Genomic DNA, 27,506 nt, shown 5'->3' on the forward strand with positions numbered 1-27,506 from the left:
TCTCTTATATACAGGAAATGGAAGACCTATTCATCTAATGGACCGCACATCCATGGGCCACATACCCTATAACAAAAAGCAATTAAAAATCTGAAAATTGTGTTAACTTGCCTGTAGAATGCAAAACCACAATCTCCATAAATGCAAATTTGGAAAAACAATTAAAAGTTTCATTCTACAATGTAAATTAACGCCATCTCTCACATTTATTAATTGCTTGTTATATTTTCCAATGCTATGATAAGTTGTTGTCTTGTGCACCAAATACACATCTAGAAATAAAAATAATAAGTTGGTTTGGATGTAAAATTTCAGAACGTATTCTAGAACCAAGAGACAGATTTTTTGTGAAGTAAATTATTTTTGTTTCTGACTTCTGTTTTTAGTATCCAAATGCGTCGTAAATGATATGGTGACGTATCATATACTGTTTTTACCAGTCGGTTAACTTTTTCCCTCGCAAAAATCTTCAAGTGCAACAGAACCCGATTCGGCAGTTCCACTACTACCATCTCCTACAGCCACACTACAGTGAACACACTTGGTCAATAGTGAACGGTCCGTTCCAATTCTTAAAATCCTCATTTGTGTTGACATTTCAGATTCCAAACCATTTACAAACCACGTGGAAACCATAAGAAATATGGCGGCTTGGTTTTAACAGCTTCAGCTTTCTGTTTCTCTCAGCGCAGTCTTTATCTCCATATCTTAAAAGAAAATGTCTTTTTTTTTCTTAAGTTTAATTTTTTAATGTTATAACTTATACTACCGTTTGAAATGATTTATGAGTGGGAGGGAGCTTAATCTTTCTTGTGTGTTTGTTTACTGTAATCTTTTTTGTTTTTCTTTTTAAGTGCTTCAGATGCTGTCTGTCCTCTTCTCTTTTCTCTCACTCACTCGCTCACTCTTTTCCCCCCTGTAAGTGAACCCTGAAACTTATTTTTTAGGGTTTTAAATTATATCTCTTTAATTTTTATTTTCAACTTGATGATGTATCGAATTAATTGTGTGTGTCATTAGGTTAACTAGTAATTACTTCAACGTTATATTAGCTGTTTTTGTGTTATCTTAGAAAGATTCTGTGTTTGTTTACTTTGATGTCAAATTTAGAAAGATATCTTTTTTATTAAAATTTCTTTGATTCTTTTTGTTTTTTTTGAATTTGCCCTCTAACTATTATAATTACCTCTTCTGATTTCTTACATTCTCTAATTTTGTTGTGTTCTGGTTTGGGTTTTCAGATTTGAGTGGTTTTGTATCAGTGAAGTTTTAATCTTGACAGAACTAAGTTAATCACTCCACAAAGTAAGGAGAGGGTACAATTATCTTAATCTATGGATTGCCTCAGTTGGGAGACAATTGGAAGAGTCTTCATTGGTTTTATGGTGATCTTATCTTCGTCGTATTCGTACGCATATACTGACCCTCGAGATGGTATAACACTACTTTTATTAAATTTTGTTTCATTTAAGTTGATATATTTGTAAAATTGTCAATCCAGATGATGGATGTTGAATTTTCATCGTTGACAGTTTTTGCTGTGAATAGCCTATATGCGTCACTTGGTTACCCTTCACTTCCCGGATGGGTTCCAAATGGAGGAGACCCATGTTCAGAATCGTGGCAAGGAATTGAATGTGTCAATGCAAATATTACTGGACTGTATGGATGCCATATTCTCAGAGTGATTGATGTTCGTAAAATGAATGTATCATGTTTGACTTCTACTGATAGTTGTGTTGGTTTTGTAGAATCCTTAATGGTGCGAATTTGGGAGGAGTGTTGGGCGATAACTTAGGCTTCTTCTCGTCAATAATGATAATGTAATTGCTAAACACATGGCATTTTGTCTTCTACCATGATTTCTCTTGTCTTTGTTAATTGGCCTTGAGGTAGTATTTGTTATAGCTTCGTTGCTGAATAGTTTCTCCTGCTGTCATGGGCTAGAAACCTGAGCAATAATCGAATTGGTGGGAGTATTCCTTCCAGTCTTCCCCTTACTACAAGGAACCTGTATGTGTTGATTCTCCTACATTCTCTCACATTTCCTGAATAAAATATCAATTTGACCATGGACAACACCTTGTGCAGAACTTATCATTGTTTATTTGTGGCAGATTTCTTTCAGCTAACCAGTTTGTGGGAAGCATCCCAAGTTCTTTGTCCACTCTAGGCCAATTAACAGATGTGTAAGCTTCTACTTCTGTTTCCATATGTCGTGTACTTATGAGATTATATCGATGCTATTCATTTGATTGTTTCGAATTTGGTTATGTTCCTCAGGTCACTTAACAACAATCTCTTAACTGGAGAAATACCTGATGCCTTCCAGACTCTTCCTAGTTTGATAAATATGTAAGGTTTCCTACTACTTCGCGAGTAATCTGTTTCCATGTGTACAATTTAGGGTCTCAAGACTTGACATACCTTGTATCACTTCCATGTGCAGGGATTTATCAGATAACAACTTGAGCGGGCAGTTACCTCCCTCTATGGGAAGTTTGACTGCAATGGCCTCCTTGTGAGTAACTTTATACTGTTGTTTCAAGTTTGCATATACTTGTGAGTAACTTTATATTTTGTATTGACCAACAAATCGAATTGGATGGCTGGCAGGCACATGCAGAACAATCAGCTCACCGGGGTTCTCAATGTCTTGCAAGACCTTCCGGCTTTGAAAGACTTGTAAATCATCTATGCTTTATGATTTAGGAATTATTTACATTGAAAATAGTGTACACTGCTAACTTGGAATTTGGTGCATACTTTACATTGATCTGGTTCATCACTTGGCTATCTTATTATGTTCTTCTTTTTTTCACAGGAACATAGAGAATAACTTGTTTTCTGGACCTATACCTGAGAGGTTACTGACAATCCCAAATTTCAAGTGAGTTACTGAAAAAAAAGCTGAACTTGTTATTCTTCTGATTAACTTCTTTACCACACGGATCTTATTGAGAGTACATCTGATAACCGATGATGTCATGACAGAGACATCAGACACACACCAAAAGGTTAGGAAGTAAAACATTCTCCCAGAAGCATTAAAAACTAGGATTACAAAACTTAAAACTGAGAGCTGTATATCATGCCTGTGTTGTGGAGGTTTTCTGGAAAGTATGATATAGGAAAATGTGTCGAGGAGAATCACATCCACCTATTGCGCTTTAGTTGGTTAAGATGACTCCTTTCTGACAAAGGTTTGTGGCACCATCCACCGAGTTTACCAACTTATCGGATTGGTATTTCGGTATTGTATCGTTCTGCTTTTCTGCAGTAAAAAATATTAGTTGAAGGACAAAGATTTGGTTGCTGGCTAGGCTGTTTGGTGTTGGGTATTATATGTGAATGTCCTAACTAGATAGGTCTCTTCTTCTCCGAAACCTTTATGTGCCTATTAGCAACTATATTTACATGTATACGATGTTCTCTTTCCTAGTGGACCTTTTCTCTTGTTGAGAAAAGTTATTAGTCCGGTTATGGACCTTGTTGTGAATGGTTTTGTTTCATGTATATGGATAACCTTCAGTAACTTTTGGGTCTTACTGAGCAGAAAGGATGGAAATCCATTCAACACTACTGTTATGGATCTCCCCCCTCCGCCAGCTGCATCTGCTTCGGATCTTCCCCCTCCACCAGCTCCTTCTGGGGCACCAGCTTCTAGAAAAGCACCACCAGCTCCAATTGTATCAGCAAAAGGGCCATCTTCACCTGCCAGATCAGGTTCACAGGAGGATAAAGGTTTTTGGACAACCAAAAAGGTTGTTTTGGTAGGCGTGGCGGTATTATTTGTAACAATTGCATTAGGACTTGTAGTTTTTATGTTATGCTGTAACAAAAAAAGACACAAGTCTGATGGCATTTCCAAGATGCCTGGTGGATATTATAAAGGTATCAAAGAGAAGCCTGTGATCAGAGAAAATTTGGTTGAGCAAAAGAATGTAACAGATACAGGTAACTTAATTCTTCATTTAAGGTCTTGCCTGGTCTTGCTTTAAACTAATTTATTTTCTTTCTGCTTTCGCTTTATATGGCTTCTTTTTGTGAACAGTTAACAAAGAGGCAGCTGAACATTCAAAGAATGAACACAGGATAAATATTAGAACGGTTGGGATGTCAAAGCAAAAAGATGATGTGGAGACGGATAGTGAGAGAATGGGCGTGATCTCAATGAATAAGGAAGAGCATGAGATGGATATATTGGGAATGGAGAAAGTCATTGTAAAGCCGAATGTCCTCACTGAAGCTACCCGCGTGTCCCCTGTTGCAAAAGCTCTGAATCTCCCTCCATCTGTGAGATCTTTCACCATTGCATCTCTTCAGCAGTATACAAACAGCTTTTCTCAAGAAAATTTTATTGGACAAGGCATGCTGGGAAGTGTTTATAAAGCAGAGCTCCCTGATGGGAAGGTAAGGATCTTTTAGTTGTTTGTTGAACACATCATAAGTATGTATTGACGTCTAGTTGTTCATTTCATGATGCTTTATAGGTATTAGCGGTCAAGAAATTCAACAGTCAGGCTCTCATACATTATAAAGATGATCAGTTCTTTCAGCTGGTGTCAAGTGTTAATAAACTGCGACATGCTAATGTTGTTGAGCTAGTTGGTTATTGCGCCGAGCATGGACAGAGATTGCTCATCTCTGATTATTGTAGTAATGGAACATTATATGATGCACTCCACTCTGACAATGAAAATAATAAGAGACTTTCATGGAATGCACGAGTCAGAATATCCCTTGGAGCTGCAAGAGCACTAGAGTTTGTACCTCTTCCTCTTAAGTTTTACAAATTGAAACAACCTTTAAGCACTTTATATTTGTTACAACCTCCTCTCTCAACGGAATTAGTCAACTGGGGTCTGACCACATATTTTGTAGGATAAAATTTACCAAAATAGGTTGGACTTTCTTTACCTTATCAGATTGATCTATTTATAGCATAATGTTTATGGAATACCAGAAAAGTTAAAGTCTTCAATGTTCAAGATTTTCATCAATTAGAATTTGGAGTCTCCCATTGTTAAAAACCTTAAACTGGAAAAATCCCATATGATGTTATGCTGCATCTTCTTCTCTCCATTTTATTATGGCAATCCATGGCCGTCCATCTTTAGGTAATTTGACCACCTGGTGCGTTAACCTTAACTCTTTTAATTATGGTTTGTGAAGGTATCTGCACGAAGTTTGTCAACCACCAGTTGTCCACCGCAATTTCAAATCCGCAAATATACTACTTGATGATGAAATCAGTGTACATGTTGCTGATTGCGGTTTAGCTTCTTTATTATCATCTGATTCAGCAAGTCAGGTAAAGTGATACCCTCTGATCCATGATGCTTTATTGTTACTGGTTCATCATAACTCGGTTACCTGTTAGGCTGGAAAAACATGCTGGTATCTGTTCTAATTAGTACATAGTGCTTCCTTAATTATTGCACCAACAAAAGATAAGGTGGAAACATTTCATGGGTCTCGAAGAAAAAATGTTTTGCTTTAGTTGTTTACAATCAACTGATCTGTCTATTTGTTTCTCGACCAATATTAAGTTTTTCATTCCTGATCGCCCATCAGGGTTGATCGATCAGACGATTAGGATTGTCTAACTGGGGCATGCGTATTATACCGAATCTTGTCTCTTGTCTAGTTCAGACAAATTAAATTTATTGAACTCCTCCTGAAATCAATAACTATAGTTCAGGCTTCTCTACCTTCTGTAAATATGAAAAACCATTCCTGTTGTACTGAAAATGGACGCTCAATCCCTTGCAAAATGGATTTCAATCAATTTTTTCAGACTAGCTTAAAGTGGAAAAAATCTCCAAGACTATCAGGCTAAAACCTGATTTTTTTCTGTTCTTTTAAGCTTCAGGGTTATGATCACTAATAGTGGCTATTGCTTTTTCAGTTACCAGAACAACTCTCAGCTAAAGGTTATAATGCTCCTGAATTTGAATGGGGAACTTATACCTATCAGAGCGACGTTTTCAGCTTCGGAGTTGTAATGCTAGAACTCCTCACAGGGCGGAAAGCCTATGACAGGTGATAACCCTGGTTCACTATCCAGATCACACCCAGTTCTTAAACAAAACACCTAATATCTTCCAAACACTTTTATAGGTTACAACCTCGAGGGGAGCAATTTTTGGTGAGATGGGCAATACCTCAACTTCATGACTTCGATGCATTGTCTAAGATGGTAGATCCTTCTTTAACTGGAGCTTATCCTGCCAAGTCTTTGTCACGTTATGCGGACATTATTTCGCTGTGTGTTCAGGTAAACATCCCAGGACCTTCATCTTTTTGTTTTATCAAAATATAAACGTCATCTATTTTTTCGTGCGAAGGTGCAAACTCTTGCTTCATAGGTTGGTGAAGCTGAGTTTGCCCACCATGTGAATATGCAACCTCTTTTACATTTCTTACAAAATCCCTAGTGGGGTGTTACTATTCAAGATGCTGCTAGAAACACCCGAAGATCGGATCTCTGTTTTTTAGCACCCTCCTTAGTCCTTGCACAGAATTACCCTGTTCTACATCCATGATCTGGATTACAGTGATAGAATTTGCTGACAGTAAAGATGCTAATTGTCTCTAGCATCCCTTCAATCAGCAGGGTCATATTTTGCATTTTCATACAACCAAATGAACCACCAAATGTGTGGTATTGTTTATTTAGCTATGTAAGTAAACTTTGTTTATGCTTTGCAGGCAGAGCCAGAATTCCGTCCGCCTATGTCTGAGATAGTCCAAAATTTTGTACATTTAATACAGCGAGAAACCTTGAACAAGAAGTCGTACGAGGACTAACTCTACATTACTGCTTCGTCAGCTCGAAAATGGCAAACTGAAGTTTTAATCTGTCAGCGCTAAAAGAGGGAGGTCACTCACTCTGATAGGTGTCCCATGTCCATAGCGGATGACTCCGCAAGCTAAACCATATTGTTGTTCAACGGAGGCTGCAAGATAATTTATGAGATCATTCAAGAACCCAAGTTAGACCTGTGAGATTTGTCATTTCCTGCAAGATTTTTCGTGTGGTGTACCCCATTCTGCTCAAACGAGGCGGTAAGGATGGTTATTTTGTTTCAGAACACAATGTATTACAAGTAATTGTAATTGATATTGATATTGATTAATGGAAAATTCTTTTTAGGTGCAATTATGCCAAGTCGAATTTCTCTTTATCTTCATCTTTGCATTAGAGAATAGAATAACTGTAGTGCCTTCTACTTTAGTATCTTCTAGTTGGTGGTTTTAACTTTCTAATAAAATAGATAAAGGGCAGCGGCCTTGTAATTTAATTCCAATTTAGTGTCTGCCGAAAATGAACTTTTAATCACTGATGTTAGATCTTGAGTCTTGACTGGTTGTGAACACTAGTATTCTTTTCAATTTTCTTAGGCATTTTATGAGACAATGTAGGGCTCCCTGTATTGAAAGTACAGGGGTGAACAACTCCAAACCAACTAAGACCTTCTCTTGAGCTACTTGAATTCTCGTCTACTGATCTCGGGTGATGTTGATTCTCGCATATTCTTGTTGATTTGATTTCTGAAGTTTATCAAGGAAAACAACAGTTTCTCTCCATGTTAAAGGAATATGTCATGGAGCATTTTTTGAAAACTGGGTTTTGGTTGAATGTCATTTTCTTTATACTCTTGTATGTGGATTTTCGGTCGACTTGGATTCATTTAAGTCTTACATTCTTTGAATTGCAGTGCTTGATTCGAACTTAGCGATGCTTCCACAATGTACCATTTTACAGTTTCCTACAAAGAAAGTGTTTTACTAAATTTATAGATTTACATATGGGGCGCAGTGATATCTATGGGATAAATATCCTCCCTAGTTTGAGGCTCACACATATTATTTGAGGCCGTCACTAGAAGACATTTGAAGTAGAATGGAAAACTCCTTGGCCAAATGATTTACTTAATGGTTAATTTGTCCTAGATTAATTAGTGTTGATTCGATTGATTAGGAGATGTTTAATTTTGTTAACGAAAAAAAAATCAACCAATCTTATTTCATCATTAAAACATGAAAAAAGATTGAATTTATTTTTGAAGAAAATCAAACCAGAATCGGTGGATAAAAAGTTTGAGAAAAAATATTAAACTAAAAGAGAGACATAGAAAATGAAGAAGAATTCTTATTAGATGTGTATTACAAATAGATTCTCTCTATTTATAAGCTACTCTATAACTAGCTATTACTATTAAGGGTTGAAGTTAATGGCATACATTCATGCTCACATTTAGTGTACACAAGTTACAAAGTTATGGTGAAGAAAGATGGAAGTCCAAGAGTTTGATGGTGATGTAAATGCGGTGTAAGGGTGTTGTCATCCATATTACATTTGTTTACACACTCCCCCGTGGATGACATTATACTTCTTAACACTGTCTCATTAAAACCTTGCTAGGAAAACTTAAAGGGAAAAATCTAGGCGAAGAATAATGGACGCGCAAATGATGCCTCCTAAAAACATTGACAAGGAAAACCCAGTGGGACAAATCCTAGACGAAGGGAAAAAAGTACATAATCCAGTAAAACATTTTTTACTATGATGTCCCTCCTGATAAGTACTTTGGTTAAATCTTGGCTTGCAAATCTTTGAGTCGAGACTTCCCAATTGCGTTGAGAAAATTTCATTTTTTGTTCTTTCGTGAAGAAAATTACTAATTAATGAAGTCTTCTTTTGTGTTAGTCTTCTAATAAAGGTGTTCTCGAGTCTTCATGCTTTTTCTAAATGCATTGAGGACTGGTGGCTTGCAATGCTAGCTTCTGAGAGATAATTTTTGGAAGTAATTGATGTAGTTTCTTCAAAAAGTGCCAAGATGTGAATACAGTACCACACGTGAATAAAAAAGTGTATTTGTGATTAAACCTTATGTGGTTCAGAAGGGGATCCAAATTTCTAGGAGATGATTATGTTGATTTGGTATAATCAGATACGGACATCCAAAAAATAACCGAAATTATACAACTCCCCTTGGATGACCATTATGTTGAATAAAATTGCCTCACTAATACCTTGACAGTAAACCCCAATAGGATAAAATCTGGACGATGAAAAAATAGCACCATATCAATATTTTGAAATTGAACTTCAGTGAGATGTTGCCTCGTTAAAACCTGGTCAGGAAAACCACGTCAGTAGGACAAAACCTGAAACGAAAGAAATAAAGTACAAATTTTGACGATTTATAGATGCTAACTCAACCATATGAGTATTACAGAAAACAAGCATCAAAATCAAAACTCTAGTTTCTATCATATGAACAAGTTTTATGGAAGCATAATATTAAACTGTAGATTTAAGACGAAAAAAAATAATATTTGTGCTGCTAAAGCGTGGATTTTTGTACTTTTAGGGACTCCTCGGAGACCTATAACGTGAATATAATCAACTAATTAATCTGGATTTTTAGTTTTGTACCAAATTTCTAAATAAACCTAACATAGTCGAGTCAGGTGGTTTCCAAAGCATCATGGTGAACAAAGTATTATTGAACCAATCCTAGGGTTTGAGAAATAAAAATGAAACCTTAAATCGTTGGCCAAGTGTTCTTTGCATGGATATGATTTTGGTGTTTTAGATTTCTCGACCTTGGGTGAGTTGGGTAAAGAAACTATTACTTTCTTGAAGAGGTTGAAAGTTGTTTCAAAAATCATAATGCTAATTTTAAAATATGAGGTACGTTTTTTCATAGAATATGTCTTGTTATTCAAAAGGGTGTTAGTGCCCAGCTTGTTGCCAGGCTACCCACCAACCTATTGTAATTTCTTTTTCCTCATTAATAAAAAAATTTCTTTTTGCTTAAAAAAAAAAAACCTTAAATCATTTTTTACAACTATTATATTCTCATGTAACGCATAAAGGCTATACTTGAAATGAAGAGGGTACCAAATACACCACAATTTTTTGATATCAACCTATGCAAGATATACCTTGTGTAATCTACTACAGACAAGCACTGTTAAGAAGACTACGACAACATGACGTACACTTGGTATATAGAGTAAGTTCGAAATGAACCAAACTATAGGATCAAACCAAGTGTCGTATTAACGTACAAGTTTATTTACTGTAATTATAAATACAAAGCAATATAATGCGGAAGTAAAGGAAATCACATGATACACAAGATTTTTTTACGAGGAAACCGCAAATGCAGAAAAAATCGGGGACCTAATCTAGTTTTGAATCTCTCATAATAAAGTCGTTATACAAAGACTACTACCACTTCGTATTGTTAAGATCAAGTAAACTACCCACAAATTACTCAATTCCTTCAGTGTCTCTGCGCCTACAACCAATCTGGTATAAGCACGTGGATCCTAAAATAAAGTTCATTATCTTAAGTCGCTTCACCTGCTGTGAAGACTTCTAGCACTCAACTCGGATCGTATTCCGAAACAGTAAAGGACTAATCTTTTTCAGTAACCGCTCTATCAATCTCAGGAAATGAATCAGATATGTAGTTGAGTTACAAAGGTTCTTCCGTTTAATCAATATAAACTCCTTTGTATCGGTTAGATCAATTAACATCAAGATCACCAAAATAATCAATCTTAGTTCACAAACTTTTACAGTAGATCTCAAATACAAATACACAATGATCTATACAATAAGCTTAAAAAGTCTACACGAGATAAACAAGCTTGTCTTATACCAGTAAATCAAGTGTGAACGAAGTTATCACAAAGATCATAATACCAATAAGAAAATCTTTTAGTATTCAATCTTCAATGTACATGCACAAACAACTTGATTCCACTCATGATCGATCATGCACAGAACGAAGTCTATCAACAATGGATGATCGAAAGTCATATCTTCAGATTTAGATGCAATAAAGCAGATCTGAAATCATTGATCCTTGAACTAGTTCGAGTGACCTTATATCAGAAGAGAAGGATCACTAAATAAAAAAACTAGATGTATCAAGGTTCAACACACCACTACTCAATCTAATTAATAATCAAAAACTAAATAATAATATGATATGCTTTCCCACCAACGATACTATTAGAAGCTTCTTGATCCCAAAGAAGTCTTCAAATGAAGCGAATGTAAGATATTTCACCTAATTATGATACTCTCCTCTCTAGTGCATAATACAGGAATACTACTAGTGTACCTCTTCACACTAAAGGAAAATACAAGATGAGTTTGCAAGAAAAGGCAAACTTCACTAATTATAATGACCAAGGTAGTTTGGATATTAAAGAATTACCAAATCTGAAAAATACAAAAGATATGCAATAAACCTATTTTCAGTTTTGTAAATATTTAAATTGTAATCTAACTAATATACTGAAATCTCTCTTTCATGAAAACTAAATATAAGCTAGCATAAATATACTTTACTAATATATCAACCAGATATATGCTGCTAATCCACTGGGATATGAATAACATATAAATTCTGAATATCACAAAGATATTTAAAATATTTTGGTTCGGGATCTTACCTTAAAGTTTAGAACATGATCAAAATATTATGTTGACATCTTTTGAACTTTCCATATTAACCAAACACATCTTCGGTATCTATGCAAACACTACTAGTGGGACACGAGGGCACATGTCAAAATATAACTAGTGGGACACGAGAGAACATCCAAGGAGGTGACATGGGATCTGCACCCCTACAGTAATAGACAAACCAATATTGGTTAATCTAAAGATCGGTCATGCTAGGGATCCTTGGATCGGTCCTAGTAGAGATCCTTGGTAAGGGACCAGTCCTACTATATATCCTTAGATCGTAACTAATAAAGATCCTTGTTCAAGGGATCAGTCCTAAAATAGATCCCTTGATTCCTTTTCTACTACGAAACAAATTTCACAAGTCTACTTTTTTAAGCACATTTAATTAAATATAGTCTTGGAGGTATGGAATCAACCTGAAACTTCAATACACTAACTAGTAACGAATTACAAAGCAGTGTTATGTCGAATCTACGAAGTCTAAATAGCTAAACTATACTTCGTAACTCAATATATCGAAGTTGTGTGAAAAACTAGTATATGTTTCCCTGACACTTTCATCATAATGATATGATCAAGTCACTAATCCTAGAGATACATAAACATACTTCTTATGCCATGTTTTCAATTTGAACGACTTGAAAAAGCGTAGACAGAATTGGAACAAGTCAAGTATTTGTTACTAACCTCGAACGGAAGGATGATGTGTTCGTCGATGCCAATACGTCTTCAAGTTCTTCAGAGTAACACGAGCGAGTCTCAACGTTTTTAATATTCCTAGTCTAACCTAACAAAGTTGACTTTAGTAATCTAATCAAGCAGCTTCGAGTTTTAGAGCTAAAATATGATAATCAAACTTGACATACAAATGGTTGGTGGGTTTAACCGAGCAATGCTCTAACAATACCAACCTGTAATTTTTGGAATTCAATCTTGCGTGTTTAAGGTATTAAGTCTTAGATCTAAATGTTGCATTATTCAAGAGATTTCAATCCAGTATAATTTGAATTGTGTGCCTACCAATCACATTTGTTGATATTTCTCTGCAAAAGAGTTTACAACCACCATCATTTATTAGTATCTACTGTAAATGAATATACGAAAATCCTTAGTTTACAATGATCCCACACAATTCTCTACTGTATGCATCTTTTTAAAAATTTAAAATTTATTGGTACCAATGCTCAAGAGCGTATAATCTCCTCATCTTTAAGCGAGGAGATATTAAATTTGAGACAGATTTTCCTTTAGAAACGGATTAAGCTTATGAAAAAACTAATGAATATTTTTTACGTCTATTTGATGGCAGCTTTTTTCCATTTGATCATAACATGAGAGAAATTATTAAACAATTACTTGCTTAACTAGGGTTTTGCAAAAATACTAAGGAATTGAAATTATTTCTCATACATCCTCAATATTCCAAATTACTTATTTAATATACTAGTTTTCGCATCCTAGTTGTTATTTCTTTATTGATAACCAGAAAATTTTAGTGGGAAATATTGAAATGTTTTGATACATTTTTGCTAATAAAACTCTAACATGACAAGTAATTCAGGACAGAGGGAGTATAACTTTTTAGAATCAATTAGTGCCAACTTATTAGTGTATCGTAAGGCGGAAATATCTTCATCTCATATACGAAAACAAGTTTCGTAAAGTATTATCCGATTAATTCGAGGACATATGCTTACAAAATTTTGTATTTAAACAATACCAGGTTGGAAAGTAGATTCTGACTTCAAGATCCATAAAAATGTCCTAAAATTGTAGTCTACTCGACATACAAATTCAAATCAATCATGGATTTTATTGGTTACAACCAAAAACATATGAAATATGCAAATAAATCTCAATATTTTCCTACCTTGAGGTCCAATGAGATAATGATTTAGAATGAAATTATGACACACTCTTTATCAAAGGAAAGTATACTAAGATAAATATAGGACTAATGGTATAGGAGAACTGGCTTGGTGCGCACCTGTTAATCTTTTGTGTCCTACCATATTCCAGCTACAAGTGGAACGATTTCAATTTTGGAGATTATTACCATGAGGATTTTTTTGTGTGCTAAATACCCCCTAAGAATGCATCATTTCCTCGTTTCATTGGTATTTGAAACTGTTTATCTACCATAATAATGATATCTCATTTTAGGATTGATAAAGAAGACCAATTTTATTTGGCATTTATAAAGAAAATAAAGAAATCATTATCGTATTGAAAAAAATCACTCTATAATTGATGATTGGTTTCATGTGAGGAATTAAAACTAATGCTTATTATCAGAGACCATATTTGATGTTTAAGGTTTCTTGTAAACCTGTAATCCGTGCCATTCTTTTTGAATTTGACGAAAATTACCAATTACATTGGCTAAAAATTCTTAGAATGCCAATCTCGATCTATCATCTTAGAGAACTGACTGGGAAACCAATATTTAGTTGGTTTATATGACGGGAGAAAAATATTGTTATAGGAAAAATCCATTTTATGGTTATGGTTTCTTGAGGAAAAAAAAAGGAAACCAATCTCGTGCACATTTTTTCTCCAACCGACGAGAATTTACCAAGTTCAAGATTCTTGTTATTAGAGAACATAAATTGATATCGTCGTATATAAAAGCCGACAAAAATTAATGTTGCCTTATATTTTCAAGGGTAACTCAAACTTGATAAATAATCACGATATTGGTTGAAGATATTCAAATTGTGGTTGTGGAGAACTTCTTGTATGGAATAGGAATCAATAGATCACTATTAGTGAAAACCCATATTTTCAAAATTTATAAATAATATCCCATACATTTTCTCACATCTTATATGAATGATGGAGAAAATATTAATTAGTTTTCACGATATATCAAACCGTTCTTGCAAATTTTGGGAATTTCACACTAAATCGAAAAGGAAAAAACTTATTATAAGTGTAACAAAAAAAGAGTTAAGAAAAATACACACACCTAGGTCTTGTGACTTGGGTTACAACCAAGTGATACGCATATATATTCTTAAAATCAATCTGATGGTAAATGGGTTACAACCAAAAGTACAATACTTGTTGATTTCATCAGCCTGACTGGATTATAACAATAAAAAAAATCTAAAGATCTACTAATTTTCGGATGATATAGTATAATATGAGTCTGGACATGTCAACGATCATGGAAAAAGAATCAAATCTCTATCAACGTTGTATGTTCTCATACTATCGATGTAACTATATATTAAAAAAATATATATCTAAATATGTTACAAAAATAATGATCACCTAGACAAGCTAACATGCAGACATAAATGTCTGTTTTGTTTGTACTCGACCTTATTTAAGAAAATAGTTTTTATAAAAACAAGGAAAAACAACCGGTTGTGTTTTAGGAAAACAAAAGAAAATCGTGAACCGATCATAATATATTGATCAGTGATTAAAATTACGTGATTGGTAAGGTGTTATAAACTAAAAGAGAGACACAGAAAGTAGAGAGTGTTAGAGCATTGCTCGGTCGAACTCGCATGCGTTGCTATCTCAAGCATGTTTGTCAAGTTTAGTTGTCAAAACTATATGTCTTGATTTATAGACTACTTATAGCTAAGTCTCGGTTTAGGACAGTTTAGTGTAGTTGAGCTCCAGACTCCATGGCGATCATCTTACGAAAACGAAGAACTACCCAAGGAACCAGTGGAACTTCATCCGACTAAAAGGTATGTGGAGACTTGAACTTATGTATCACTCAAAAGTCTATCTACTCTATCTCCTAATCTTGAGACAAAAGTCGTATAAGTATGATTGTTTTCATACATACACATTTGTTATTTCCAGCCGAGTTTACTCGCCTATCTTTTTCTCAAAATATGTGTTGGTAAGCTTTCGCTTTAACCACTTTTCATCTTTACCCTGGACGAAAGTCATGATGACGTTTCAATCTTGAAAATAGCTTTGATGATGATAGTTGTGAATAACGACTGTTATAACATTATAGAAGAATGTTTCAATGATTGAAATGTAGAGTTGAGATTACGTAACCAACTATGGATATAAGCATATATAGTTTTTTCGCACATTAGTGTATAAATCCATATGCCGGAAACCAAGTGTGTGCATACGGTATTGGTAAAGGAGACAGGTTGAGTACGCGTACCCGTAAGCGTACCAGCGGAAGTTTTCGAACCGAAAATTTATGCTGAGTTTAAACCAGTCACCTTAGGTACGCATACCCGTACGCGTACCCACAGAAGTTTTCAAACCGAAATTTTTTGCTGAGTTTGTAAACTCAAATCCGGTAGCTATGGTACACGTACCCGTACGCCTACCCAAGCTGGTTATATTTCTCAAATCGGAAGTTCATGAACTTAAACAATAAATTATAAGGAATGCAATCTTTGCAAACCGTGGCTATATTGTTCATGAATTGATTCAAGTGAATCAAAGCGATTTTGTTTCAATTGTGTCTATTCATAAAGACCTAAGCAATTGAACAACTCCTAAACTATTTCTTATGAGTCATTTGAACAAGTTATGAGAAAGATGAATACGGTTAATATGAAAGTGCTCATATGGATAACCATTGGTTAACTATTTGTGAACCAACTAAGTGTACACGTTTAGGTACGGTTGCTAAAACCTAAATAATACATTTCATTTGTGTGTGACAAGCTAAGTTTCGATCTAACGGCTGAAAGATATTAGCTTGGTTAAATCAGGTTTTTCATCTAACGGTGAATATTGAATGCTTTGTTGCCAAGGTAACTTGGATTGCAAACCCTGATTTGAAAACTATATAAAGGAGACATCTAGAAACTAGAAAAACTAATCCCCGCACCTCATGTGTGATACTAGTTGGTTTTGCTAGAGTCGATTCTCCTTTAACCTTAGGTTTCTTCTCGAGACCCTGTAGGTTAACGACTGAAAGACTTCATTGGGATTGTGAAGCCAAACGAAACTACTTCTCTTGTAGTTGAGCGTTCTGATCTTGCCATTTTCTATCGTACGAGTTCAATTGAATAATTGTCTTGAGATTATATCTTCGATGGGGCAAGATAAAAAGAAATCACAAACATCTTCGTCTCATCGTTTGTGATTCCGCAATATCTAGTTTCGCTACCATACGATTTAGATTATTGTGAGGTGATTGATAATTCTAGGATGTTCTTCGGGAATATAAGTCTGGGTTATCAATTGGTTCATGTTCACATTGATTTTATCATAAGACGGAACAAAACTCATAGGTTTATCTGTGGGAGACTGATTTATCTATTATCGTAGACTTTTCTGTGTGATACAAATTTGTTTATTAAAGTCTTCGACTTTGGGTTGTAGCAACTCTTGGTTGTGGGTGAGATAAGCTAAGGAAATCAAGTGTGTAGTATCCTGCTAGGATCAGATACGTAAGGAGCGCAACTGTACCTTGAATAAGTGTGAGATTGATTAGGGTTCAACTACAATCCAGACCAAAGTTAGTTTGTAGTAGGCTAGTGTTTGTAGCGGCTTAATACAATGTGGTGTTCAATCTGGACTAGGTGTCGGGGTTTTTCTGCATTTGCAGTTTCCTCGTTAACAAAATTTCAGGTGTCTGTGTTATTTCTATTCCACATTATATTTTGTTATATAATTGAAATATCACAGGTTGTGCGTTAAGATCAATCAATTAGAATATCCAACCTTTGGTTGTTGATTTAAATTGATTGACACTTGTATATTGGTCTTTGGTACCATCCAAGTTATCTCTCTAGTATTTGAGAAAGACTCGCAGATTTCTATTTGCTTGAGTATAGATCAAATCGAGAGATTGAGATATTAACTCTTTGATATACTTTTATGTGGATTGAGTCTGACTGTCTAGTTGATTCTCTAGAAAGTATATTGGAGTTAGTCCATACAGATTCCTAATCGAAATATTGGGTGAGGTTGTTAGACCCCCGCTTTTTCAGAGAGAGAAATGAAGAAGAATTCTTATTATTATACGAGTATTACAAAGATTGTCACTCTATTTATAAGCTATCATATAGATAGGTATTGATACTATGAGGGTGGCGGTTAATGGCGTACAGTCATGCTTGGGTTTAGTGTATACAAGTTACCAAGTTATGTTGAAGAAAAATGGAAGACCAATATTTTGATGGTTATGGGTGGTCAGTTCAGACGTACTTTCAAACACCTTCTACTCATTTACTGTATGAATATTCTTTCTAAAATTGTTACTTGATCAAGATGAAGAATCCTAATTTGCTCCCACATACTGGGAAAGTAAGTGTCTCTACATGGGCAGAAATATCACAATTTGATATGTTTCAACCAGAATTTCTTAATCAAAACTTTTCGATTTTCTGCTACAAAAAAAATCAGATTAAAAAATCTGAATAGAGTTTGGAGAAAGAGAGAGAGAGATGAGAATTAGAATTTAAAGTGAGAGAGTTGCGATTCTTAGATATGAGATGAGATGGGATAAGGACGAGAGCAAAATGAAATTTGGGGATTAAATTTCGAGTGACTTGCAAATCTGATGTTTTTCTTTTTAACCTTGAATTTAGGGTCCATTTGGTATATTTATATATATATATTACTATGACATCACCTCCAACTCTACTACAATTACCTCCTTCAACTCAGCCCTGATAACACTAATGGGAACATGACACAGATACATTCTGAAAAAAACTAGGCGCGAACACATTTGTGAAACCAATGATATTTTCCACTAAAATGTATATATAATGAATATAATTTCTCAATAATACTAACAAATAGTCGATAAATAACAAGTTTATGTGGAATAAATATATAAATCAATGGAATAATAAATATATATGCAGTTGATTTGATTTTATTATAATCAAATCATAAATATATTAGTAAATATGTCGAACATGAGGAACAAGTACATGTTCACGAGGAACAACAACCAAACAATGTATATGTATTTTAATTGAATTTCATTTTAATATAGTCATGAAATAATTTATAAATTAAAATCATCTTGAAACACATTAGAAAATAAAATTGGAGAATCCTTTTCTATATAGGTAAGTTGATAACTTCCTTTGTTTGATGTGTTTAATGACCAAATGGTAATGAAATATAGTCCATAATGATAACTCGGAACAACTAGTAGTTTTATATGCAAGAACGAAGTCGATAAAATCTATATACGCCATCTTTGGACTGCATCTCAATAATATACAAACCGACCTTGTGCAGGTATCTGTCAACGGGATGCCCCATATTTTGAGAAGTTGTATATCCACGAGGTAGTATAAAAATATATGATAACAACGTGATTGTTTTGTTAAAACACACCGTCAAATATATCAAATAATAACTGAAAATTAATCCAAACATACCATTACCATATGGCTTTTTCCCTCTTTTCACTATACAAGGTGCCACGACCTGAGTGAGAGTTATCGTCCCCACAACATTTAAATCAAGGGTATCCTGGATTTTCTTTAACCGGAGTGAAGACTTAAACTAATTTGTCTCTAATAAATAATTTATTAATTTTCTTCGGATATGTTTCAATCAAGGTTACGAAAATCTGTTTACTTTAAAGGATCCTCAAGAGAATAGAAGATATCAATTAAACCTCAACATTAGGATAACTTACTCTCTTCAAAAGATTATAGAGATGCTTAATCGATACTACCTCAAAAGAATAATATCAAACAAGTTTAGATACAAATCTAATAGAATTATAAAGTCGAGAAAAAGTGCAAGACATAATTTCTATCAAGTTTATTCCTTAATCAGTAGTTCTTGAATGGTTGTATAACAGAAGAGGCAGACCTTAGAATACATAAGAACTACGATGATCAAATGAGATTTCATATGTCATGAACTATAAGGTAAAAGATAGCCTGCCTAGGCTTCACGAATCTTTTAGGTTGAACATAGTCCTCTATTTATAATGATTAATTAGGCTAGATTGCTTAAAGTTCAAGCAATAGTTTCCTGAGGACAAAGCAAGTTCGTTAACTAGTTTCCATGCTTACGAATTACTTTGATCTCAAGAAAACTTAATTTCTCAATATAGATTGATTCCAAGGAATGGAAACCATGTAAGCGTGTGAGAAGTTTTCCCTGAGTTACAAAGAAGAATGTGCATAAATGTTATTCTCGTTAATCGATACTTCCTCCGAGCCTTCCAATCTCAAAACACCTTCCTTCTTATTTTAAATCTTCACGAACATCCCTCTTTCATAATGTTGTTATGTGTGCAATCTCCATGATTTAGTAATCTCAAATTGCTTATTGTAGCTTGAAACAGAGTTATTAAGCAATTTCTTCATCTTTACATCTTGTTCTTTATTAACAACACCAAATTTCCTATTAAAATCGAAAACAAAATCTACCGTGACAAGAATAAAATCTAAATAATTTCTATCGACATCCTTCGAATCCCCTTAATGAAATGACGAATGTACTAAATACAACACCAATCTTTCGAATCCAATGGCTTTCAAGCATACGGGTAAGAACAATGCTTTTACAATTAAATAACTTTAATGTGGAAACAATAAAAGCACACAAAAACAACAGTATTATTAACGACGAAACCGTAAATGCATAAAAAAAACGGACCTGGTCCAGTTTTAAATACTCTCGAAATTCAGCCATTATACATAGACTACAATCAACTTCGTATAGTTGAGACCAAGTAAACTAACTCCAAGTTACTCAGTTCCTTTAGTATCCATGTGCCTACTACCATTTGGTATACACACATGAATCCTAAGAAAGAGAGTCTGCAGTCTTAAGTCTCTTCACTTGCTGTGAAGATTTCTATCACTCAACACCTTTGGATTGTATTCCGAAATAGTAAAGGGCTTATCTGTTTCAGTAACTGGTCTAATCGATCTCAAGAAATAAATCAAATATATGTTAAGTTACAAAATTCCATTCAAAAATCAACTAACATCAAGATTACCAAGATAATCAAATCTTAATTTTCACAATTTATCAAATTCGATTTTTAAAGAGAAACTCCAAGTGATAGATTGTCGATCTATTCAACATGCTATTAAAGGTCTGCGCAAGATAAACGAGCTTATAAGATCCTAGTCAATCAAGTGTACACGAATTATCACAAAGATCATAATAACCAAAAAAAAAAATTCTAGTATTCAAATCTTCACTATTCAGAATACTGCACAAACAACTTGATTCCACTAATGATCGATCACGCACACAACGGAGTCTGTTACAATGGATGTTTAAAAGTTCTATCTTCAGATATTGAATCAGAATATCATATCTGAAATTGCTGATATTTGAACTAGTTCAAGTGACCATATATCGGAAAAAAAAGATCACAAAACAAACAAACTAGATCTATCAAGGTTCAACATATTGTTAGTTAATCAAAGCAATAGCCAAAAAATAAATAATATTGCCTAGTTCCCCAAAAAATACTACTAGATGATTCTTGATCCCAAAGAAGTCTTTAAATTCTCATCTCCGGTGAGTATTACGAGAACACTGCTAGTGGGCTTCCTCTAGGGCTGTCAATGGAATCTATCGAAACGGTAACAGGCTTACCTGATACTGTTACCGATAATTTATACAAGAATTCCGATACCGATAATTTTCGATGAAATCTCAAAATCCTAGCCGATACTATTATGTTAAGGCTACGGGATAACGGAAAAATTACCAATAAATACCATTATCTGACAGAGTTCTACATAACCTGTTTTTCAGACCCGAATTCAGTTCAAAATAAGAAGCTTTCGGTTTAAAGTCCATGCCAAACACAAAGTAAATACATACAAATGTTCCAAATATGATTAGTTACATGTTCTTGCAAAAAAAAAAAATACAAAGAAATTCAAAAACATTGCATCATTGGACAATAATTACCATTACCGGTAAATACCATTATCGACAAATATCGGTATCGGTAGTTAACCAACCGGTATGCGCCTTAGACGATACTGTTTCGTTAAGATAATAATTACTGATAAAATTCCGTTACCGGTTTCCGATTACCGTTACGTCGGAAAATTACCTATTGGAACTCGGATTATCGGTAACGGCTTTCGGAATTCGGTATCCATTGACAGCCCTAGCTTCCTCACAGTAAACACGAAGTTTTGTGTGTTATGAGACGAGTCTGCAAGAAAGACAAACTTCACCATTTATAATGACCAAGGTAGTTTAGACATCAAGGAATTAGCAAATCCAAAGAAACAAAAGATATGCAATAAATGCATATTTTTAGTTTTCTAAATATTCCAACTTTTATCCTACTAATATACCAAAATCTCTCTTGGATGATAACTCAATATCAGCTAGCATAATAAATATACTTTACTAGTATAGCAACCAGAGATATGTTTTAATTATTGCGAAATTAAAGATATATAAATTCCGAACATCAAAAGGTATTATGTAATATTTCTATTTGGGATCTCACCTTGAGTATCAAGGAAAATAATTGAAGTAATAATAATTTAGCACATTTTCAAAATATTATGTCGAAATTATGAACTTTCTATATTAACCAAACCGTATTTCCGATAGCTATCCGAACCATAAGTTTATGGCTAAATTGATTTTTTTGTTATTGGTTAATCATTAAGGATCGATCCATCTAGAGATCCTTATGAAAGGATTGGTCACGCTATAGATCCTTGGGATCAGTCCTAGAATAGATCCTTTGATTTATTTCAACTATGAAACAGGTTCACAAGTCTACTTCCTTAAACTCATGTAGTTAAAATAGTTTTCTAGGTATAGAATCATCCATATAAGTTCAACATACTAACTAGTAACGAATTACATAAATAATGTTATGTCGCATCTATGAAGTTAAAAAGATAAACGTCATACTTTGTAATTCAACATACCAAAGTTGTGCAAAACAACTAGTATATACTTCCTTGACAATTTGATCATAAAGTATGATCGAGTTAATAGTACTAGATATATATATATATATATATATATATATATATATAATATACTTTTTATGTTATGTTTTCAATCTAAACGACTTGAAAGAAACGTAAATAGAAATAAAAACAAGTCAAGTCTGTATTACTAATTGTTAGAGCAATGCTCGGTCGAACTTTCGCATGCGTTGCTATCTCAAGCATGTTTGTCAATGTTAGTGATCAAAACTATAAGTCTTGATCAATGTAGGTAATATCGGATATCGGTTTATCTCGACCAGGACCGATACACTGGTACGACTTTATATCAGGGATATTATCGTTCAAATATCGGTATAATATCGGTTCCAAATTTAGAGACTATAATTTTATAGATACCATCAATTTTATCAAAAAACACAAGAGTAACTTCAATAACTTTAAAGTTCACTACCTAAAATAATCAATAAACAAAGTCTAACTAGAAACAGGAGAGTAACTTCAACAATTTAAAAGTTTACTACCTAAAATGGTAATTAAACAAGTTAAAAGTTCAAACCAAAAACAGGAGAGTAACTTCAACAACTTTAAAGTTTACTACCTAAAATGGTAATTAAACAAGGATATTACAGTCTTATTCAAAATCATACGAGCCACTATTGATATCATCATCTTCAGTAACTCCATTAGGTCCATCAAGTAGTCCATAATCTGTGTGTATCATCAATTGATCGGTATCATATCCATCATACTCAGATTCGGTTGGGTAAGTAGACTTACTTCGAGAGCTACATGCACCTCTACTACCAACTGGCCGACTTTCTTCACCAAGAATATCTTGCAAATCATCAAAGTTACATTATCACCTTCAACCGCCAAGTCTTCCAAGTTCTGTGGATCCAACCATTCATCATTTTCATCATGCTCATCAAGAAAAATAGGATCACGAAATATCCCCGATATATCGGCCGATACGGCTAATATCAGACGATATTATCGCCAAGATATCGTATCTCCAATACAATGCTTATCCTAATGCTCCAAGGCCGATATCCGAAATATCCCCTATATATCGGCCGATACGGCCGATATTGACTACACTGGTCTTGATTTCTAGTCTACTTATAGATGTCTCGGACTAGGACATAGATTGTGTAGTTGAGCCTTAGACTTCACGGCGTTCATCATTTGAAGACGACGAACTATTAAGGAGAGCTTGTGGAACTTCATCAACAAAAGGTATGTGGAGACTGAAACTCATCTATCACTTGGAAAGTTTATTTCTACTCTATCTCATATATTGATACATAAGTCGCGTTACGATATAGTTTTCTATTATACACATTTGAGATTTCAAGCTGAGTTTAACTCGCTTACATATTTCTCGAAATATGTGTCAGCAAAGTTTTCGCTTCAACCAAGTTCATCTTATATTCTTGACGCAAGTTAAAACATGATCATGTGAAAATTTCCGAGCAACATCTTACATGGTTTGTGTGATACAATAATTTGGTGTAGACATGGAATGTTTCGTTATGATTATTTCAATATATTGAAAATTGCTCTGATGCTAATAGTGTGTGAAAACGGCTATTGTCATCCTCTAAGAAAGTTTCAATGATTGAAATAAAAGTTTAGAACACTTAACCATTATTGTATATGACACGTTGTGTACTCTTGCACATATGTTATCCATGTCCGGGAACCATAGTATGCATACCCGTATGCGTACCTGTTGGCTTGAGAAATTCGGGAACCTAAGTACGCGTACCCATTTGCATAGTGGTGTAAGGTTCATGTCCGAATAGTTCTGCTGGGATTGGAAGTACGCGTACACGTTTTCTACTGGCGAAACCCAATCTTGATCTGGGTATTTCAAGTATGCGCTTATATTCTGCCAGTGTCATCCTAGGTGACGTCTCCTGAGAAAGAGTCATCATCCTCAAAAAGTCCCTGCAAAGAAATACAAAAAGGAACGCATAAAAAGGAAAAAAAAAATCTAAAATGAAATGAAATTATTGTACAAAATAAAAATAAACCTAAAAATTAATCTAAAAACAAGTCCGCGTCGGCGGCGCCAAAAATTGAAGTGATTTTTTTTATTGTTGTAGTAATTAGGATTCGAACTCTAAGACTTGTGAAGATTAAATTTAAAGATTTAATTAAAATAATAAATTAAAGCGAGAGTTACTGGGACTAGGATTCCACCGAATTCATAACATAAGGCTCAATTACTTATTCTCAACAATTATCGCTCAATAAATAAAATATATGGACTCTTATTTTACAAAGGTAGATTCTCAAAATATTAGTTATAAATCATAAGCATGGGACATCAAACATTTAAGCAAGCATGACCCATCAAATAAAATAATAACTAATTAATTCAAATCATAATTCTATTTTAATTAGTGCAAAAGTTAAATAGAGAATAAAATAAATTTACCCATGTATGAAATTCGGATTCCTCCGCCGGCCCAGTGTAGGGGTTTAACTCCTCATATTGTAGACACTCTCAAAATATTTTTTAATAGCTCAATTGGTGCTTACAATGAAGAAAAGAAGAGAAAGGACTATAAATAGGGATTTTGCAACGGTTGTTGGCTGTTACAAAAGCACCGTTACAATTTAAGCACTTGGTACAATAAACAATATTGGGAAACTGTCGTAGAAAAATTGTCACTAAGACCAGAAAAGGTGATAGTTTTAAAACGACAGACCTACTGTGTCGTCTGTGTTCTTCGTCTTCTTCTTCTCTGCAGCAGCAGAGAAGTTGCTCTGCAACTCTCTATTCTTCTCCCAAAACTCTCGATATCCTTCTCTGCAACACCAGCACCCTTTATATAGCCAGCAACACCAAGAAATTTCGCTCAATCACTCCAAAAATTCTTTCATTACTCAGCAGTAAAAGAATATATTCTCGAGATATTTTCCTCCCTTTCTTGCCTCCTTTATGCGTTCAATTGATGCAGACAAACTCCATTATACTCGGTTAACGTTCAAAAGTGAGTCAACACGCTGTAAACACGCTCAAAACTTTCCAAGACAACCCCAACAGAACTCCGCGCATTGCTCAACCTCTGTTTCATGAGATGTCAACGTAACTACCTCTTCAATCGATTCCAGGTCACACACATTCCCTGTTTTAATGAAACTGGTCATTTCCCAACCAATTCTAACTAAATATCCGATTAAATCTCAGCCGAACCACTTCACAAATGCACGCAGATAAACAACCAAAAACCCGTGAACCCTGATTTCTTTAAATCCGATTATCCAACCAATTATGAACGAATCCAAGACTATTACCAGCCCTGTTTACCCTTAAAAGTCCCACAGAATTTAAATCTAGCGTTTGAATCTCACTATTTCTTGGTTAAATCTCGAACCCTAACTTGAACAGTGATGCAACTGATTTTCTCGCCAATTTTCTTTTCTATCTGTTTGCTTCAAATCACCATTCTAACTAATTATGATCCAATCAAGCGACCATACCAGGCATGTTTAGGCTTAAGGAATATGCATATTCAATTTCAGCGCTTTAGTCTCAGTGAAACCACTTCAATTATCAAACCCTAATTGTGCAGCCATTTTTCCCGCCAAAATTCAAAATTCAAACGAAGAAGATGACTGCCCTTATCCAAATCCCGCGTCCCTTTAGCAATTTGGGATACATTTAGCAATAATTGGGGTGTGAATAGCAATTTGTGGGGTATAAAGAGTATTGTTGGGCTGTAAATAGTGAAAACTCATGGGGTGCCTTTATCAACTCCTCTGGGTGCCTTTATCACATTTCTTGGTGTGCCCTTATCCACGATTTGGGTGCCTTTAGTACTGTTCTGGGACCAAATAACACTTTTCGAGCAACTTTCTCCACAAGAGCTTATTCCCTTCAAAAGACTTAAAACAAGTTTATTAGCAATAAAATGAGGCCTAGCTAATGTAATTATGGGTGAAAAAACATCGCACTTTCGTGCTTATCAAATTCCCCCACACTTACATTTTGCTTATCCTCGAGCAAAACAGAAGAAGACCCGCTACACAGCTGGTCATATAATAAGAGAGAAAGAGAGACCTGCTACGCAACTGGTCATCCCAGATGAGGTTGCCTGATAATTTGAATTTCTGCGCTTATATACTGCTAGTGTCATCCTAGGTGACGTCTCCTGAAAAAGAGTCATCATCCTCAAAAAGTCCATGAAAATAAATACAAAAAGAAATGCATAAAAAGGAAAAAAAATCTAAAATTAAATGAAAATACTGTACAAAATAAAAATAAACCTAAAAATTAATCTAAAAACAAGTCCGCGTCGGCGGCGCCAAAAATTGATGTGATTTTTTTGTTGTTATAGTAAATAGGATTCGAACTCTAAGACTTGTAAAGATTAAATTTAAAGATTTAATTAAAATAATAAATTAAAGCAAGAGTTACCGAAGAGCTGTCAGGGGCAAGCTAAGGTCAACCCGACCCTAGCTTGACAAGCCATGGACGGGTTAGGGTCAGCCCTAGCCCTAATACTGTTCATGTACAAGCCCAAAACCCCAACCCTAGCCCTAGACGGGTTGGCTATGACGGGTTGCGGGTTGGCTGGTAAATTTTACTTTAATGTTTTTGTGCTAAAAAGATGGTAAACAACCACAAGTCTAAATACTAAAAAGTGCATACCGAAAACAGATTACAGATTCCAAAATACAACTAAAACATGATTGAAATGAACCAACCCAAGTTGTGGAATACATAGACAGACATAGTTACATACATATATAAACCAAAAAAATACAAAGTTACAAACTTCCACTTTTACAGCAAGTGCCTACCAGTTTACCACAGTACCAGTACCACCTACTAAAAGTCTAAAACACTTCATCACTAGTGAAGCTAGTGAAGAGGAGACCATAATAACAACCAATTCTTGCACAAGAAGTATCATATTCATTAATAAGGATATATGCTTGTGATTCATATAAGAATCCTCAAAGTGACCAAGTCAAAGTCTAATCCTATTATCTATGTATGTCCTTTCATATACAAAAGTGAACAAACTGAACTGAAGCTACCGTCTACTGACTTTGAAATCTTGAATCACAACCTACACCCTCATATGCAGTCACATATACAATATATATTG

At 34.5% G+C, this 27,506-nt stretch overlaps 1 protein-coding gene across 1 annotated transcript; it reads left to right on the forward strand.

Moving 5' to 3' along the window:
• Positions 1-641: 641 nt before the first annotated feature.
• LOC113318307 (protein STRUBBELIG-RECEPTOR FAMILY 3-like) lies at positions 642-7,174 on the forward strand. Its single transcript, XM_026566452.1, has 17 exons — positions 642-918; positions 1,242-1,434; positions 1,533-1,662; positions 1,752-1,823; positions 1,948-2,013; positions 2,118-2,189; positions 2,284-2,355; positions 2,450-2,521; positions 2,617-2,685; positions 2,825-2,890; positions 3,557-3,957; positions 4,055-4,413; positions 4,494-4,765; positions 5,176-5,314; positions 5,912-6,045; positions 6,124-6,280; positions 6,715-7,174. The coding sequence occupies exons 2-17, from the start codon at positions 1,335-1,337 to the stop codon at positions 6,811-6,813; spliced, it is 2,280 nt and encodes a 759-aa protein (XP_026422237.1). The 5' UTR covers positions 642-918; positions 1,242-1,334; the 3' UTR covers positions 6,814-7,174.
• Positions 7,175-27,506: the final 20,332 nt, after the last annotated feature.

This window comes from Papaver somniferum, chromosome 10 (genome assembly GCF_003573695.1).
Source record: "Papaver somniferum cultivar HN1 chromosome 10, ASM357369v1, whole genome shotgun sequence".
Classification (NCBI taxonomy): domain Eukaryota; kingdom Viridiplantae; phylum Streptophyta; class Magnoliopsida; order Ranunculales; family Papaveraceae; genus Papaver; species Papaver somniferum.